This window comes from Myotis brandtii, unplaced genomic scaffold (genome assembly GCF_000412655.1).
Source record: "Myotis brandtii unplaced genomic scaffold, ASM41265v1 scaffold967, whole genome shotgun sequence".
Classification (NCBI taxonomy): Eukaryota; Metazoa; Chordata; class Mammalia; order Chiroptera; family Vespertilionidae; genus Myotis; species Myotis brandtii.
This window is the reverse complement of record NW_005372006.1, coordinates 367128-387373: the sequence shown is the minus strand read 5'-3', so window position 1 is coordinate 387373 and position 20246 is coordinate 367128. Positions and strand designations below refer to the sequence as shown.

Sequence of the window (20246 nt, the reverse complement as noted above, 5' to 3'; positions counted from 1 at the left end):
CCTACAGAATCTGAGAAATTACTGACACACTGCTTACTTGTGGTATCCCAAATTTTTATAGTTTTATCCTCACTACATGATACAATTAGTCTTCCATCGGGTGAAAATCTGGAAAGCACAAGAAAGAATACTGTTTCTGTGAAAGGCTCCCGATAATCACAATCACAGCCATCCCACTCCCACCATACACAAGTCAGGCTGTACATATTAAATATTGGAGACCACTGTTACCACACGGTGCAGCAACGTCTTATTCTGCAACCACCATCTTTTCAACTAAAAATAAGCACGACAAAGGACACTGATAGGCCATTAAAAGATCAAATCACACCATATAGATCAGTGGTTTTCAACCTTCCTAATGCCGCGACCCTTTAATACAGTTCATGTTGTGGTGATCCCCAACCATAAAATTATTTTCGTTGTTACTTCATAACTGTAATTTTGCTACTGTTATGAATCGTAATGTAAATATCTGATATGCAGGATATATTTTCCTTGTTACAAATTGAACATAATTAAAGTATAGTGATTAATCACAAAAACAATATGTAATTATATATGTGTTTTCTGATGGTCTTAGGCGACCCCTGTGAAAGGGTCGTTCGACCCCCATAGGGTCGCGACCCACAGGTTGAGAACCGCTGATATAGATTAACCAAGGTTCTTCTCCTTTCATTCTTTTATTTAAATAATTTAGCTTTATGGCACCTGTTGTAGTTTTTTGGTTCATCTCTGCACTCCTTCCAAGCCAAGTACCTTGCCTTTTTTCTTTTTGCCATGTACCTTGCTTTTTAAAACATCTTTATTTCTTTCTCCTATATCTGTCATTTTTTGGTGTTACCCATATGACCCAAGAGAGCCTTTATTGTTCACCGCCCCCCCAACCCTGTAGTTAAGTTTTTTATAAGAAAAGGACTTGTGTGTTTAGAATTAAAATTAAATGATATCATCAACAAAAGAAGCAGCTCCCCAAACCCATAAGTTCCTGGACATGAGGAGGCCAGAGAGCTCCACTGGACTGAAAGTAGGACAACTCATTAACATGGAACGGAAACTCCTTCATGGACACACCTATCATCCACATGCCCCATTAAAAAACAAATGACTAAATTCTCACACGGTTTGTCTACTGTTTCTATGCTCTCCTTCCATTTTAAGATCCTTTTCAAAGTTTCCTCCTACCCTAAGTGCCTTTCTAGGATAGAAGAGCAGAAGACAAAAAAAAATTTTTTTAGATTACTAGAAAATTATGAATAGTATTTTTGTCATTAATATTTTAGTGATAACAAAACCCAAAAAAAGACAAATTTAGGTCACAGACTGATTATGTTTCAATCTTATTGGTATTTCTCTCTAGGCCCAGATTGCTATGTCATCAATTGTGGGTGTAGATTATAATTAAAGGCTTTTCTTTTTATTCTCTCTCATTTGATTCTCTCCTCCCTTCCTGTTCTTAAGGCTGACCTAAGAATAATTCTTCCTGACAGAAACTTGGGATCTGGCGCCTATGGATTCACCATTTAAAAAAGAAAAGACACAGAAGCACAATTAAATTCTACATAAAATAATCTTTAAAATTCAAGAAAATAATCTTGTAAGAAAATATCTTCCATGATGGTAGTTCAGGGTGATTTTATAATAATGTGATATATTATTAATCTTTTCCAGCAGAAAATATGTGATGAAGATTCAAATATGAAGGACAGTATTCTAGAAATGCTCCAAACAGATGAAATTTATTTTACACAGACCCTGGGGATAAGAAACCTACTTAGTATCCCCATGAAAATAAACATTACATAATAATGTAAACAACTAATTCAATGAATTAAATTGCATCTCTTAATAAGCTATCTTTAAAAAATATTACCTAATGTGAATATTTCTTCAAATGGTAAGAATATTTCGGAGATGACTTGATTCTTACATTTTAAGAGAGCAATGATGAAAAAAAAGTAATAAAATGGAATGATCAGATTAAAAACAAAGTACAGAAATCCTCACCCTACATTATTGACTAAATCCTACCACCACCACCATCATCATCACTATCCTGCTAACCCTATAGCAACTCTTTTAATCCTCAATCAACCCTACAAAACAGGTGCTACTGCTAGCCTCAATTTACAGATGTATAAACGGGGCACATAAAGGATCAGTAACTGCCAGAGTCACGCGACCAGGAAGATGAGAACCAGACAATCTGGTTCCATAGCTAAACTCTCAGTCACTCTGCTGGGTCCCTACTGAAAGGGAAGTGTCCTCTACTGGCCAAAGGATTTGGGACACACAAAGTTCTGTGTGGCTCCTGTGTGACCACAGAAGGCCCTACAGTGGAGAAGCTTGAGGCAGTGCTCCTCAGACACTCCGTGATCGGCTCTGACAGGTAACCACTGGACTATCCTTTAATAAAAATCCGCTTGCATTACCATACACTGTCAGTGTTCCAGACGAGTTTATGGGAAGGACATTCATTCACTCATTCATTCATTCAAATATTCACTGAGCACCTGCCAGAACCAGGCACTGGACAACGTGCTGGGTCACAGGAATATAGTGGCAAATGAAATGGAGATCCCTGTGTCCAGGAAGCTTTCAATCTAGGGAGTTAACAGAAGGGAGGGCACACAAATAATATGTTGTAGACAGTGATAAAACAAAAAATGTGCCAATTTATCATTAGAAACTCCATCGAAGATACATGTTTTTAAAGCAACTTGTGAAAAAGAGAAAGGAGGTATACTGGCCAGATAGAATTCATCCTAAGAAGGAGGGGCTATAAATAAGAGACATTTTTCAACGTAGAAATTTATCTTGAGCAGGATGGGTTATAGTCTGAGAGAAGCTTCCCCATGCTAAAGGAAGGAAGGGAAGGCAAACATCCGATAGAGAACAGAGGAGGTAGTGGGAAGAAGCTGGCAGCAGAGGGAGAGGTTTCTACCCCCAACTCCACATGACCAGAGGGAGACTCAGGGTAAAGGCCCTGCCCCTCCTCTGGACACTATATTATAATTCCTGCTTTCTGTATATGTTTTTTGCCTTTGGAGGGGTTAAAAGTAAAGATGGTGGCTTGTATCTTCTCCTTCCCTTTCACTTTTAATTAGATTCATAAAAAAATAAGTAAGCACCAATAAAATGGGCTTTTCTTTGCCCTGACTTTGATCAGGGCTCTGAGACATTAATAGATTTCTAATTCTCTAATTCAGTACCATCAACAGTCTTTTAAAATTTCCAGAGACTGTGTCACCAAGATGGATATTTTATTAGTCAATGGTGACTAATGGATCAGGAGATGTGGACTGTCTATAAGGCATTTGAAAAGTTAATTGAACTAGTTACTATTCAATCCTTTAAAATGTATTGGTACTCATTTGAGAGAATGAGGAAATTCTTGAACACTTTCCAGAAAAACTGGTTCACATTTCCTTGAAAGCAGCCTAAGAGTTATATAATAGATCTTTAACTTGGAATCTATGGAGTTCCCAAAACTGTATGTAAAACTGCATGTCTATATGTACATAAATAGTTATTCATTCGTTACACAGCCAAATGGGCCCATGAACCATGAGACGTTTTAAAGTGGTTTCATAAGAAATCAAAATACTCATTTAAATATTTCTTATCATTAGATAAGAATTCTATAAAAACAAATTTCTAGCCCTCAGGATTGTGAGACCAGAGTGGGCATTGTCCATGTCCTTTAAGAAACAAATCATTAGTACGTGGTACTCTGAAGTCAGCAGTATTCAACAGGAGAGGGAAGCAGCAAAAAGCAGTGGAAATAAGACTGCCCAGTTAATACAGAGTTTTGCAACTGCCCAGCTCTGTAACCTTGTGAAACTCATAACCCCCCTGGCCACCACTTTCTATTTAGATAATGTTGAGACTTTCGATTGCATTCAGACCTCAAACTTTCATAGACTCAAAAAACAAGCAGTTTCAGTTTGCTTTAATGGGGTTGTGTTTACACATTGAAGTTGAAGTTCAAGACAATAAGCAAAACATTTATGTTTTTTTAAGTGCTGGTCAGCATTAGAAGAGAAACCATCTGTTGCAGTAACAGGATTCACTCCTGCAACTGTTGAGAGACAAAAAACAGATGAAAGAGGTACAAAAACATTTAAGTATGCTAATTATTTGTTGGGTCATCCATCATTTATGTGCCCAGACTTCTCTCCTGGATCTCCACCCTTAAGTACAATTGCCTACTGGGTGTCTCCTCTTGGATAGCCCTAGGCACCCCTGACTCTGAACTTGTCCAAATCTAAACTCACCTTCCTCCTCAGACAGCTTCTGGAAAGTGTTACTTTCCTGAATAAACAGTTTCTGAAGTCAGAAACCTAGCAATCATGCTCGATTCCTCTTTCCCCTCCATTCCCCTACATTGTAATCCATGATTAGCCCCATCTCTTCAAACCACAATGGGCCCCGCTACGTCATTCTCTACATGCAAGAAAAGTGATCTTTAAATTGGAAATCAAATTTTTCAAATTAAAACCATTTGGTGGTTTCACATTTCCCTTGGGAAAAAGTCTGACACCCTTACCACTGCTTATCAGGTCCTCTGGATCTGCCCTCCTGTCTCTTCATCTTCATCACCCCCCCCCTTTCTGACACCACACCCCTTTTTTCTCAGGACCTTGCTCCTGCCTCAGCTGTTTCCTCACACACATTTGTTCCCTATGCCTCAAATACCTTCCCCTACTCTTTATCTAGTTTGAATTACCTAAAAGGATCTTACTCCTTCAAGTCTCTGCTCCCCTCACTTTTTCATGAAAAGCCTTCCTGAATTTCCCCCTCCCCCAGGTTAACTCCTCAGGAGGTGTTCTTAACATTACTCATATGCACACGCCTCCCTTACAGCCACGTGTTCTGTTTACTTCCCTAACAAAATGTAAGCTCCAAGACCACATCTGTCTTATTCACAGTTGTGTCCCTAGGCACAGTGCACGGTACTGACTACATCCTCAGTAAACATTTATGGCACAAGAAAAAAACTTTCTAAGGGAATTCGCACTAACTTAGAATTATAGCCAATGAGAGCTTATACTTAAAATCTTTGCAATTTGTCACACAATATGAACATACTTAATGCCACTGAATTATATATTGAAAATGGTAAATTTTATCTTATATATATTTTAGCACAATAACAAAAATACCTTCAATTTAGATGGCTAAAGATCTCATGTAACACTACCAACAACTGAAATTTAAAGGCAGATTTTCCCTGTAAAAATTAATGCCGTAAAAGCAATAATGTTGGAAAAGTCTCATTAAGTTCTACTTATTTTTGACTAAGAATACCATAAAGATAACTAAGTTATCTCACATTATACATTATTTTTTAAAACTCAGGGCTACAGCCGAACTGGTTTGGCTCAGTGGATAGAGCGTCGGCCTGCGGACTGAAGGGTCCCCGGTTCGATTCCGGTCAAGGGCATGTACCTTGGTTGCGGGCACATCCCTACTGGGGGGTGTGCAGGAGGCAGCTGATCGATCTCTCTCATCGATGTTTCTAACTCTCTATCCCTCTCCCTTCTTCTCTGTAAAAATTCAATAAAATATATTTTTAAAAAAAACAGAAAAACTCAGGGCTACAATAATCCTAACATTTACTTATTTATCTATTTATTTATTTTAATAGAGTCTTTTTATTTATTTTTTAAAACACTTTATTGTTGAAAGTATTACATATGTCTCCTTTTTCCCCCATTGACCTCTCCCTGCCCACTCCCACCCCCCAGCACAGGCCTTCACCCCCTCTACTGTCTGTGAATCCTAACTTTTAAAAGCATTATTTTGCCCCCAAAATGGGTAATAATTCTCACCCATATATATATTTCAAAAGATAAATGTTTTTTCTCCATTACTCATTAAAGGAAAATTACTTCGTTTAAAAATCTAGGAAAGGGGACATCTGTAATACTTTTAATAATAAAGATTTAAAAAAGATAAAAAACTAGGAATTATAGTAAGTAAAAAAGTTCATAGTTCCATCACCCAAGTTCCAGTTAATATTTTGTGTGTAATAGGTACTTTACCTTTGTTCATGTATACTCCTTCCATATTATAATCATAAGTTCTGAATTTTGTCCGCCCTCTCCCCCTAAGATAAACATGTTTTAATGTAATTACTTGCTTATATTTCCCTTTTTTATAGCTACATAATAATCTAAACTATTTAACCAGTTTTCTTTATTCAGAAAAAAAATGCTTGTTTACAATATTTCGCCATTATAAATTATACTGAAAGCAGTATTTTTGAGTATAAGGCATTTTCCTTTGAATACAAAAGGGTATTTAGAATAAATTTCTAGTTGTGGAATTGCTGTAACAAAGACTCCTGATATATTTTGCACACGGATTTCTAAAAAGACTATACTAACTTATATTTTAAAAGCATTAATATATTTCCCAATAGCTGGCATATCTTAAAAATATTTCTGTAAATTAACATGAATGGTCATAAACAATGGTTAGTACAGAGAACATAACTGTTCATCTCTTTTTACACTAATGGGCACCACACCACCTCTGCGTCCTGTGGAGTAAGTCTGGGCTTCAGGGAAAAGCTCATAAGTACTGGGCACACAGAATTTTTATTAATTAAGTTCATGGCATATATTCAAAATTCAATGACTAAAGGGAGAAACAATTGCTCTAATGACCCTCTATATTCATTTAAATACACTGTCCATGCATTTGGAAGAAGAACAGTATCACTTGGACTATTTTTAGAATTTAATTGCTTAATTCATCTACAATTTTTGTAAATGTATGGTATGCAATACAAATCCTACTTTATATTTTTCCAACTAGAAATCCAACTATCTTAACTACATATTAAATAGTCCATTCACTTCCCCAATGGTTGGAAATGCTATCTTCAACATAAAATACATATGGGCCTGTTTCTAGCCTTTCTATGACCTATTTTCCTAATCCTGTACCATTATCATCATATTTTAATTTCTAAAGTTTTATACTGAGTTCCTTCTAATTTTTTTCCTGTCACTGTTTCTTGATTATTCTTGCACATTTATCTCATCCTTATGAATACTGAAATTAGCTAGTCAGGTTCCACTAAATTCCTTTGGCAGAACTTTCAGTTCTGGACAAGGGGGACTTATATCCCTACCACAAACTATCATACTGCTGGGCAAAGTAAACTAAACAGCTGTTTTTAGACACTGTACAGAAACTACACAGGGTTTTGAATCCTGACACATGGAAACAAATGAGATGAGCACCAAATCCAAACCAGATTTCTACCTGGGAGCATTTTTCAGTCCATGGCACAAGGACATAGAGCCCAAGGAGACAGCAGCAGTCTTGCTGGGCAAAGAAAACAGAAATTAGAATTCAGAACTGCTATGGGGCTGGAGTTTAGAGGGCAGGAAGTGAGAAAGACACTATGAAGAGCAGAAACCCCCCAAAAGATCTGCCTATGAATTCCACTGAGTCTTTGGTCAAATACAAAGCTGCTTATGCACAGGGGACTGAGGCTTGGCAGAGAACAATTACTGGGAGACTGTGAGCTGAACAGAGTACATATAAGGGGAGTATCAATAAAAATGATCTCCACCTTCATATTAAAAAATGCAAACCAGAAGACACTGGGATGACATATTTAAAGTCCTGAAAGAAAAAGTACCCACTGAACTAGAATTCAACATCTCAGCAAAAATATCCTTTAAAGAGGATCAACAAAAAGTTGAGAGAATTTATTACCAATAGACCTGCACTACAAGAATAGTAAATAAAGTTTCTTAGGCTGAAGGGAAATGATACCAGATGGAGACTTGGATCTACTAGTACACAAAGGAATAAAGAGTGCTAGAAAAGGTAAATATGGGGGTACATACTAGCAATAGACTTTTTGTTTCTTATTTCTTTGAAAAATTGTTGCTTAATGTATTGTGGGCTGATATCATATATAGATATAAGAGGTGGGTAAATGAAGTATATTTTGGTAAGTTCTAACATTAGAACTTTTACAAGTTCTGACACATATAAAATTAATTCAAGAGTACAGAGTGATATGTTAAGGATGCATATTGTAACTTTTAGAAATTACCAATAAAAAACACACAACATGGACAAAGAATAAAGCTAAAAAGCCTGCAGAGGAAATAAAATGGGATACTAAGAAATACTCAATTAATCCAAAAGAAAAGCAGGAAAAATAAACAAATGAGATAAATAGAAAACAAAGAGCAAAATGGTAGACTTTAACCTAATCATAGTACTAGTTACATAAAGTTAAACAGAATACACATGCCAATGAAAAGACGGAGACTTTCAGACCCAAGTACTTGAAAATAAAGTTATCCTCTGATAGTTAAATATATAAAATGCATTCAAAGGAGGATAGTAGTTACTATATATAGTAGCAACCTCTAAAACTATGTGCAAATATGTGAAATGACTTTTAGACACAACCTAAACATGACTGCAGTATAATCCTGGGGAGGAAAAAATTGGAATGTGAGGGTAATTAATAGCTGACATTAGTTACATTCATTAACCTGTTTATTCATGATGACTATGAAGAAGGTAAGGTACCCCTTTGTACTCAATTACAAAAGAGCAGACAAAGGCCCTGAGAGGTTATGTCATGTTCCCATGATCACATGCTAGTGAGCCCATGCTCTTAGCTACTTCCTGCTCTCTCTTTGCTGAAACGAAGCAACAAAACTGCACTACCTGAAAGAGGGAGGTGCCCAGCAACTCAAGAGGCCAGAGCAACAGCATATCTCCTGTCAGGCCCAGGGAGAGAGGACCTGGCCAGCAGAACTGATCCCTCTGATTCCTTGGCAGGTGTGTATGTGGCAAAGATAGGTCCACCTCACTATCCCAACCCGAGGAAACCATCCATCAAGATTTTTTTCAACAAACTCTCTTGCTTTGGTTCCAGGGCCCACTGAAGTCTTATTGTGACTTTCTTGGCAAAGGAAGACCCTGGCTGAGGCACACAAATCTTCTAGTCCACTTGAAAGTTAGTGCTGTCACTGTAAATAAGTAAACTGGTATCTGGTTTACGTTTCCTAAATTTCTTAAGTGGGCTTAGATTCCCTCTGAGCTTTCTCATCTCTGGGTAAAGAGCAGAAACAGGACTTCTAGTACTTCAGACTTTGGAAGAAAGTCCTGGACTAGGATGACGCTATTAAGGCTGTATTTTCACAGGAAGTTGCACAAACACTCTGAGAGGCTGAGCCTGAGCGGTCAATTGGATCCTCTCAATTCTCTTTGTCTCTCACAGCAGTAAGTTGAGCCAAGAAAAAAACACTGTAATAAATACGTGAGAAGAATCTCTAAGCTTGTTGTAGAGCACCTATAAGGAAAGTTACCAAGATGAAATCTTTATTCATTCAATTTAACCCAATTATTTATTCTAAGAACATTCTTCCAGAGAGTTCTCTGGAGTATTTCATATGAATCACTCCCTCCAAACAGTAAGAAAGCAAATGATTTTTAAAAACAAACCTCAGAACCACAATGTACCAGCAAGATACAGGCATTCCATTAAGACCAGGTGTGCTGAGTATAAAAATTACCAACCTGAACAGAGGTAGACCAAAATGGAAAAAGAAATTAGCGAAGCCATGTAAACATTCTCCATGCAAGATGTATTGCAGTATCCTGAATTTTATACAAAGAATCCACAAAAATGACTCCTGCCTCAAGAGAACGCCCACCCAAGCTACCTGGTCACTCACCGATTCATCGATTCATTCAAACCACGTTTTTGTACAACTCTGAGCCTTCCCCACTCTATAATTAACTCTACAGTGCTCCTCCACTGTATCTGATTCTACTCAGAACACTCTTCCCCACTCTGCCTCGCTAGCTACCTCACTTCAGTCAATGTTCCTTAGAAAAGACACTTCCCCAACCACCATCTGTAAAAGACCACCCCCATCACTCTCTAGCACATTATCCTACAGTATTTTCCTGCAGAGCACATATCACTAATATATTTGTTTACTGTCTCATCTCCCTTTGGTAGAAGGTGCTCCATGAGCACAGGAATTTTGTACTTTGCTCCCTGTAGTATCTATACAATTTAGACCAGTGCCTGAAAAGAGAATACAACCTGAATAAAATATCTGTAATTCAAATAGGAAAGGGAGGCCTAAACTGACAGACCTCATAAACGGAGCAATGTGGCAGCATAAGGAATCAACAAACTCAGCCTGGGAGAGGCCAAACACTTCTTGGAGGAAGAGATGCAGGACAGGGTTGTGAAGGGAAGGTGGGATCTGGGTTATTCCAGGTGTTTCAGGCAGCATGTGGAAAGGCACAGATCATAACGGAACCTCACACACGTGGGTAGCTATAACAAGGTGAATGGTGAAAGGGACAAAAGATGAGGCTGAAACAGAAGGCAAGCAGATGTGCCAGGGCAAGGAGTCAGAATGCTTTTAAGCTGAGGAGCAGCATGATGGGATTTACATTTCAGAAGGTCTCTTTGGAGGCAGTAGGGGGTGGGGAGAAAGGCTGAATGAAGGCAAATCTGTAGTCAAGGAGAACATTTAGGAGGTTACTGCAGAAGTCTCTACTAGAACCAGTGATGCTAAAAATTAAGGCAGTGGTGTTGGCCTGGAGATAAAGCAGGTGTCTTGAGTGCACATGATAACTCCCACTTTTACAAAACTATCACTTCCTATGGAAAGTGCCTTTATTTTATTTTTTGTTAATTCTCACCGGAGGATACTTTTCCATTGATTTTTATAGAGAGTGGGAGGGGGAGAGACAGGGAGAGAGAATCATCGATGTGGAAGACATCGACTGGTTGCCCTCCCGCACATGTCCAGACTGGGGCTGGGAATGGAGCCTGGTGCCCTTGACTGGAATTGAATCCGAGGCCCTTCAGTCCACGGGCCAACACTTTATCCACTGAGCCAAACCGGCTAGAACTGGAAAGTGCCTTTAAAAAATAAAAGCAAAAGGAAATTTTTTTCCAGGCTCATATCTCCCCTCCCCCACACACGTGCTAAAAATTCCAGGTATAGCTGTATCCAGAAACTACACTATGTAACTAGACAGCCATTCATTCTGCTTTACCTCACAGTTCTGCTCTCCTGGGAATCAGCATCATTCCCACGGCATCCCTCAGCAGCTACAGGCTTAACTGAGCCTAGAGAAAGCAATCCCAGAGGAAAGTCCTGAGGTCCCAACACGACTAACTCCTAGTGGAGGGAGATGCTCTGATCTGCATGGCAGGCCTGAGATGAAAGCCTACTGCTGGAGCTGGAGATAGGGCCTCTCCAGCACAGGCGTAACACGGGAATGGGCCGTGGGTGAGGGCTGGTTCCTCAGAGAAAACTTGGGCACCATTACCACCCTATGGGGAATGGATGCCAGGCAGACAGCCATGAAGAGTCCCACCATCGCTTCCTTTTCATGAATGGATAAGGAATAACAACATTTGCAGTGGCTCCTTCCCATTCCCAAGCTGCTCCCTATCTAAAGGGGCCCAGCTGGAGGAATGGCAGCCCCAGGGCTCCACTCAGTCCCCAACACAGTCAACTTGCATTTCTCATCCTCACAACAGTCTGCAGAGGCTGAGAGCCATAACCTAATTTGCCCAGTGGTAACAAGGCGGTGCAGATAGGCATGCGAATCTTGGCATGGACCCTCTTACTGTAGTCATGCTGGTTAATAGACCAATTAGTAAAGAAGAGCTCAGAAATGATCATGTTTCTTCCCAATTCCAAGCCCTCGTGTCTTTGTATTTCCTGTAGGATGAAGTAAAATCTTTTCATGTCATCCAGTGAACCTGAGCCTTCTCCACCTCCTCCCCGACCTTGTCCCACTTTGTTTCCTGTGTCTAGCCATAGCTGAATGAATAATACATGTTCCCAGAGCACACTCTGAACTCCCAGGCTACAGTGCTTACTCCTGCTGATTCCTTCCATGAACCGGTTTACCACCCTCCTCCCATCTGATAATAAGCTGCTGTTTCCCCTTCTCCTTTCCTTTCCTCAGTTTTGAGCCAGGAATACCTTCCTTGACTTTTCCTCACACAAGTCTAGTTCAATGCCCCACTCAGAGATTCCCTTATCATCTTGTGTATCACCTTCTCATAGGACACACCATTTTATAATTATTTGGTATCTTATTCTTACCCTTGAACTGTAAAAGCTCCTTGAGGCTAATACTGTTTCTTTCAACTCTAGACCTAGCACAGATATGTGATACAGACTGGGGATTATGCTTACTAAGGGAATACTTTGAAGACCAAAATTTCACTTAATTGGTGACCTTTCAACCTTTCATAAATTCTTTTGCTCTTTGTTTTCTATTTATCTCATTTGTTTATTTTTCCTGCTTTTCTTTTGGATTAATTGAGTATTTCTTAGTATCCCATTTTATTTCCTCTGCAGGCTTTTTAGCTTTATTCTTTGTCCATGTTGTGTGTGTTTTTTATTGGTAATCTCTAGAAGTTATAATATACATCCTTAATGTATCACCCTGTACTCTTGAATTAATTTTATGCCATTTTATATATGTCAGAACTTGTAAAAGTTCTAATGTTAGAACTTACCAAAATATACTTCATTTACCCACCTCTTATATCTATATATGATATCAGCCCACAATACATTAAGCAACCATTTTTCAAAGAAATAAGAAACAAAAAGTCTATTGCTAGTATGTACCCCCATATTTACCTTTTCTAGCACTCTTTATTCCTTTGTGTACTAGTAGATCCAAGTCTCCATCTGGTATCATTTCCCTTCAGCCTAAGAAACTTTATTTACTATTCTTGTAGTGCAGGTCTATTGGTAATAAATTCTCTCAACTTTTTGTTGATCCTCTTTAAAGGATATTTTTGCTGAGATGTTGAATTCTAGTTCAGTGGGTACTTTTTCTTTCAGGACTTTAAATATGTCATCCCAGTGTCTTCTGGTTTGCATTTTTAATATGAAGGTGGAGATCATTTTTATTGATACTCCCCTTATATGTACTCTGTTCAGCTCACAGTCTCCCAGTAATTGTTCTCTGCCAAGCCTCAGTCCCCTGTGCATAAGCAGCTTTGTATTTGACCAAAGACTCAGTGGAATTCATAGGCAGATCTTTTGGGGGTTTCTACTCTTCATAGTGTCTTTCCCACTTCCTGCCCTCTAAACTCCAGCCCCGTAGCAGTTCTGAATTCTAATTTCTGTTTTCTTTGCCCAGCAAGACTGCTGCTGTCTCCTTGGGCTCTATGTCCTTGTGCCATGGACTGAAAAATGCTCCCAGGTAGAAATCTGGTTTGGATTTGGTGCTCATCTCATTTGTTTCCATGTGTCAGGATTCAAAACCCTGTGTAGTTTCTGTACAGTGTCTAAAAACAGCTGTTTAGTTTACTTTGCCCAGCAGTATGATTGTTTGTGGTAGGGATATAAGTCCCCCTTGTCCGTGGCTGTCAGCTGACAGTAACACCTATAGCAGCACTTCTCCCAATAGAACACTGCCAAGATTATGGAGTCATTCTTGGTTCCTCTCTTTCTCTGTCACATCCAAAGTGACAGCACGTATTGTTGGCTGTACCTTCAAACTACTAATCTAGAATCCAGCTACTTCTCAAAATCTCCAGTGCCACCAGCTGGGACGGTCCAGGCCAGGATGGGAACTATTGCAACAGTCTCCCAACACCTCCTTGCTTCTGCCCTGACTTTAAAGTCTCTTCTTCATATAGCACTCCTAGTGATTCCATTAAAGTGTAACTGAGAAAATGAACCTGGTCCAGTGGCATCTCATCTCTCTCAGGGTGTACGTCAGAGCCACTCCTGATTGGCCAGATTTTCCTCTGGATCTCTCCTGCTCCCTCCCCAGCTCTGCCCCCCACCAGTCTCCTACTTGTCCTCAACCAGCCCCCAGGCTCCAGCCTCAGGGCTGTGGCACTTGCTCCTCTATCCAAGACCCTCTCTTCCCAAGTATCGTCAAGCCTCCTTCCCACCCTTCCTTTAGGTCTAGGCTCAAAGTCCTCCCCCCGCCCCACACCCCCCGCCCTTTGTGAGGACGGCCTAACACCCTGCTTAAAATTGCAGCTTCCCTTCTAATCCAGTTGTTTTGTTCTCTAAAACTTACCACCATCTCACCTACCACATCCATTTTCCTATTTGTTTGCTGCCTGTCTCCCCTCTCTAGAATGTAAGCTTCATGAGAGCACGAGTTTGTGACTGTTTTGTTTACCATTGTCCTCATCCCTGTTGTGTTCCCAGGCACAGAATAAATGTTTGCTGGATGGGAGGGAGGGAGGGAGGGAGGGAGGGAGGAAAGAAGGAAAACTAACTCCTTTTCTGGGAGGTGGAGGGCAAATATAGACTATGGCAGGGAAAATGTGGAAATCTTATGAAACTTTATGCACTTACTTGGCACAGCGCACCCAGTGTGTATGTCGGCACAAGGAATATAAGAAGCGCTGGCGATACATGTTCCATACTTTGATGGATTTGTCTTCAGAAGCTGTAGCTAGATACTGCCCATCTGCAGAAAAGTCCACACTTCGAACTGGAGCTGTATGAGCTTTAAATTCAGAGGACTTCCCTCTCCTGGAAAGAAACAGTTCAATATTTACAACATTTGATTTAAGTATAATCAATAGCTAACCAGTATATAGACTCTGAAACATAAAACAGCTTAACTCTTGTAAAACTAACACCAGTATGAAAAGGTTGTGTTGTACTGTATTCACTCTTCATCAATACTGTTTCAAGCTGCTTTTGTCAACTGAGGTCACAACTGTTACTTAACAAGAGAGACCCTGGAAATGCATTTGCTCTTTATGTTTTCATTGGAAGCTAGGAAAATAATATTTTGAACAAATCTCTACTATGCCTTTTAAGTTCCTGCCATTCCACTGTTCCACTAAAAATAGCAATATATAGTTTAAAGAACCTGAACCCTCGAAAAGCTAATGATTGATGAAATGAATAGCACCAAGGCAATGTTTTAAAACTGGGGTCACAAGTCTGGGAAGGGGGAGATTTGCCTCCAACTTTCCTGTTTCCACCACCAGCAATGAGAACTAAGATCTGGGTGGATGTAAGGCCTGGCTGGCCTCAGGCCCAGTCTTACCTCAGAAGCAAAACAAAGAATAAATGGTAACAACATAGCACTTCTGTTCTCAACACCTTGAAATTTCAGGTGCTATTTTTTTTTTCTTGGCTAGGGTATGAAAAACGGATGGAGAAAATAACACGTGGCATTTAAGAAGCAGGAAAAAAATGTTAAAACAGCTCAGAGCAGGCGAGTAGATAGCACTGGAGTTACAAGGTGACATTTGGGAAATACTACTCTGTGCCGGTGTTCCGAAGTTTCCGAGGCACTTTCACTTTACACCACATCCAGACTTAGTCATTTTCCCATTATAAAGTCATATCTATACAGGTGATACCTTAGAAGGATAATCACCATAACTGTTTGTGAAAGATCAGGAACAGAATTTGCAGAAGTCTGGAAGTCACATTCAGTGCCACCCACTGCCTCTCCTCCCACACCCAGTAGGTCCACATACCTACTGAGTGATAGTGCTATCACTGTCACTGCCCAAGTATCTTTTGAATCCCTCCTCCTCTTTCGGTCCCAGCTATACTTGCTTTAAGGTTGATATGCCCTCAATATCCTTCACCTTGATTATTGCAAAAGCCTCTTAGCTGGTCTCCCTGCTCTAATTTTTTATCCCCCTCCAGTCACCTACACACTGTACTTACTACCTTGTTAACTCCAAGCATGTACTAGTAGATCCCAGTGTCAATGTGTCACTGGCCACCCTCCAGAAAAAGGCACAGCACTCAAGGTCTTTGGCAGACATCCTGCCACTGCTCTGAACTTTGTATTCTGAGAACAGCCACAGTGCTGAATACACACCTGAAATCACTGCTTTCTCAGCCTGAACTACTTCCCCACCCCAGACCTCCTGGACCAGCCGGACAGGATGAATTGCCCCATCTCCTCCATCTATTTTGCTTATTACATTATGTAGCATTTTTTTTTAATAGACCTGTTTCTCTCCTATTAAGCAGTAAGTTTTTTGAGGATAGGAATGATGGTTTATTCATCTCTATAAGACCAGAATCTAGCGCAATGTCAGACACATGAAAAGAGCTCAATGTGTTTTGTTGAATTCCACTGCAAAGAGGCAATACTTAAAGGTCCTTAGATCCATCCTGGCTTATACTTCTAGTGGCCTAGGTGACTGTCATGATTCTACAGCAGGAATAACTAAAATCAGTATTTAAAAAGATAGGAGGTAGCATTCAGGGACTAGTCCAGTGAGGTTTCAGAGAAAGTTTGTTGAGTAGAGGTCAGAATACAGTTGGGGCTCAATTCAGGTATAAGACTCAGAGAAAAACAAAGAAAAGCCTTGACATCTGCTATGACCAGGAAGCCAAGAGACAGCCAGTATCATCAAAATCGGCCCTGCCCTTTAGTTCTACACTGTGCACTCCAGCAGGCTAGCCTGCTTGCCTTCTTTCTAAAGGCCCTCCTCTCAGTGTAGGCTGGCCTTGCCTGTATCTGGTCTCAACAGGAAGCATGTTTGAAAAAAATCCACGAGATAAGAGCGCCTTGTTTATTGTGCCAGTGCTCAAGTGGTTTCTAGTTCCTTACCTTGCCTTAACGTAGACACTCTGCCTCCTACATACTTACCTGTCCTTTCTGCCCACATTCCCTTGACTGTCTACCATGACAAACTCCAGGCCAGACCTGCTTCCACTATTATTTTTTAGCCTCCCAGTCACCTGAAGTTGTCTGCCTGAAAATATGGCTGCCCACAATTTCTCTCATCTCTGAACACACACGCCACTCCTCCCCACAGGAGGTGGAATCTGCTGATTTGTCCACCCTTTGAATCTGGGCTGATGTGAATTACTTCGACCAACAGAATGGGGCAGAAGTGACACTGTGCAAGTTTCAGGCCTGGCCCTTACAAGGTCTAGCAGCTTCTGCTTTACTATCCTACCATGCTATACAGAAGTCCCTATCCTGTCATGGAGAGGGCATATGGAGGACCAAGGTGCCCCAGCCAATAACCAGCACCAAGGCCCTTGGCCTACGAGCGAGGTGTTGTATCTGCCAGCCCTACTGTCAGCTTAGTGAAGCTGCAAAAGTAATAGCCAACCTCGCTACTAGCAACCCCAAATGGGGCAGAAGAATCATCCGGACAACCCATAAAATTGTGAGAAATGATAGTTACTGTATTTAGCTACTATGTTTTGAATACTGTTATGCAGCAACAGAGAACTTGATGCAAGAGTTCCCTTCCCATTGCCATGATCCGCTATTGCCCTGGCCCCACTGTGATTTAAAAAGAGGAACAAGAAATAGCTACACAAGCATAATCATTGTACTTAGATTAGTCAGTGCAGATTAATGATGCAGTGTGCTTTTAGCTCAGGTACCCCTCTATGGTTTGTTCACTGAGGTTACCTTGAGTTAGTAATGGGTAACTGAGGCTGTGTTGTGCTGGTTCTCAATTTCCAAAATTAAGGATTTTAGAAAATGCTTCCCTTTTAAACCACAAACCAGTCTCTCTCCCTTACAATTTCCCTCTATATTGTCATCCACAGTGTCATTATAACATGTCATTTCTCATCAAGAGTTTTTGCTGCTATCAGGATAATATTCAGATTTCTGAGCATGGAGTTTCCATTGGGTGGTGGACGGGAAATGCCCTGTGAACTTTCTTTCATTTGGGAGTGCCTGTTCAGGCACAAACCAACAATCAAATCCTGCCACAATAGTCAGAAAATGCTCAATTCTTACTTTCTGAAGTATTTACAGGGGGAAATGATGTGATGTGTGGGATTTGTTCTAAAAATACTATAGCAAAAAAAAAAAAGGGGGGGGTGGAGGGTGGGGATAGATGAAATAAAGTTGACTGAATATTGATAACTGTTGAATCTGATCCATGATTATGGGTTTAGGGGTCTTTGTGCTATTGTTTCTCTTTTCAAGTATGTCTGAAAAAAATGCATAATTAAGACTTTAAAACTTTAAAAAAATTCATGGCTTAATAATAATTGCTTAAAATATCAACTAAGGTTTGAAAAGTCTCTTACAGAGAGGTTTGTTATAATGGGATAGGACCTTAAAACAAAAGAATGACTTACACTTTCGTAGGAAATTTTAACAAGAACATTCTGGAGCCTAATAATGAATGATATGAATCAAAGAACAGTTCTGGCCCAAGGGTTTTTAATGAGGATCCAAAGGTCCCTAAAGATCCATGAAGGGGCTTTTAGGAGGTTAATAACCTGTACAATTTTTGGTTATACATGCCAATGTGTATCTCTCTGGGGAGATAGTCCAAAGCTTACATGAAATTTACTAAGGGATTGATAACTACCCCCCCCCCCCCATAACTTAATACATATTAAGCATATTTTCATGGTTAGAAATAGTTTTCAAATAGAAGACCTAATTATGAGTTAAAGATGAGAAAAAAAGCGCTTTGAAGCAGTCTGACTTGACAGCTCGGGTGTGACTCGGACTGAGTACAGGTAACCGGGAGTCTGTCGGGCCCGAGAGGTGCACCAGGAGCAGCCGGGGCCAGCTTTCCTTCACATTTCTAAATCCAGAGCATACCAGGTATTTGTTTCCTTACTTATCAGGAATCCAGAGTCTAACCGTTCTGTCTCGTGAAGCAGACGCCAGTAAGTTTCCAAGTGGAGAAAACTGCACGCTGGTTATAACGTCCTTGTGACCCACGTATCTGAAAGCTCTAGCTTGTGGCTTGAAATTCCATAGCATGAGAAATGTATCCCAAGAAGCAGTACCTATCAAGAAACAGAAGAATAAAAACACTGTTTGTTAAAACGTAACACGTAGGCATGTCTCGTTACAATGGGCAGCGTATCTAATAACAAGATGTCCAGGTAATAGAGGGGCTGAAGGTTGAAAGGCTGACCAGGTAACGGCAAAAATATTTTTAACAGAAACGGAAAGCTATGCCATGAATATGCAAGTGTGGCTGTGTCCCTGCCCCTGTGTTGGGTTAGAGCTCAATGACTATTTACTAGAAAAACGCAGCACAGCATAGCAGAGAAAACAGCACAGCATAACAGAGAACACAGGACTAGGAGTCAGTGCTGTCTCCAACTCCCAGGGTTACTGATGAAGGTTACTTAACCTCTCTGTCATGAGGACTGAATGGTTTTCTGGAGAGGGCTGGATGAGATGATTCTTTTAAAACTGTTTTGGTTTTTGTGTGTGTGTGTGGAAATAATTTCACATTTATAAAAAGTTACAAGAATATAAAGAACATTAAATACAACTACCAGATCCACCTCTTGTTAATATTTTGACACATGCTATATAATAAAAGCCTAATATGCTAAGTGTCCAGTCCTCCGGTCTGAGGTTCAACCAATCAAAGTGTAATATGCTAATGATATGCTAAGGCCGCTCAACGGCTTGCTATTATGTGCACTGACCACCAGGGGGTATATGCTCCCACTGGTAGGTTAGCTTGCTGCTGGGGTCCGGCCAATTGGGACTGAGTGAGACGGGCCGGACACACCCTGGAGCCCTCCCGTGGTCCCTCCCCAGCTGGCCAACCTCCTGCATCCCTCCCCAGCCCCAATTGTGCACCGGTGGGGTCCCTCGGCCTGGCCTTCGCCCTCTCACAATCCGGGACCCCTCGGGGGATGTCAGAGAGCTGGTTTCAGCCCAATCCCGCAGGCCAGGCTGAGGGACCCCACTGGCGCACGAATTCATGCACTGGGCCTCTAGTTTCGTTTATAATTTGTTTATGTTCTCTCTCTCTCTCTCTCTCTCTCTCTCCTCAAGTATGCACACAAATACAGGTTTTTCCCCCAAACCATTTGGGAGTAAGTATATACATCATCATGGCACTTTGATTCCTAAATACTTCAGTGTGTTTTTCTAAGAATAAGGGTATTCTCTTACATAGCACAGTTATCAACTTCAGGAAATTTATTATTGACAATACTTTAATTTACCAACTATATTCCAATTTTGTCAGTTGACCCACTAATGTCTTTTTTTTCCCTCCCATCACCATTTATACCCTCTATGGCAGTGGTTCTCAACCTGTGGGTCGCGACCCCTTTGGCGGACGAACGACCCTTTCACAGGCGTCGCCTAAGACCATCCTGCATATCAGATACTTACATTACGATTCATAACAGTAGCAACATTACAGTTATGAAGTAGCAACGAAAATAATTTTATGGTTGGGGGTCACAACATGAGGAACTGTATTTAAAGGGCCAGAAGGTTGAGAA

At 40.4% G+C, this 20246-nt stretch overlaps 1 protein-coding gene and 1 long non-coding RNA gene across 3 annotated transcripts in view; one reads left to right on the top strand and one right to left on the bottom strand.

Annotated features, from left to right (window-relative positions):
* The window catches only part of POC1B (POC1 centriolar protein B), a 101592-nt gene that overhangs the window by 58940 nt on the left and 22406 nt on the right, over positions 1-20246 (bottom strand). The window contains exons 2-4 of one of the 2 annotated variants that reach the window (XM_005886279.2): positions 18605-18776; positions 14370-14549; positions 1-108 (exon numbers count right to left, since the gene is read on the bottom strand). In XM_005886279.2, the coding sequence (XP_005886341.1) occupies positions 1-108; positions 14370-14549; positions 18605-18750 (434 nt within the window). In that variant the 5' untranslated portion in view covers positions 18751-18776. Of the gene's footprint in view, positions 109-10155; positions 10343-14369; positions 14550-18604; positions 18777-20246 lie in introns of those variants that run through there. The other variant, XM_014533338.1, reaches the window with a different exon arrangement.
* Positions 23-11891, top strand: LOC106724776. Its single transcript, XR_001360612.1, has 3 exons — positions 23-100; positions 8560-8562; positions 11875-11891. It is a non-coding gene; the product is annotated as an uncharacterized LOC106724776 (long non-coding RNA).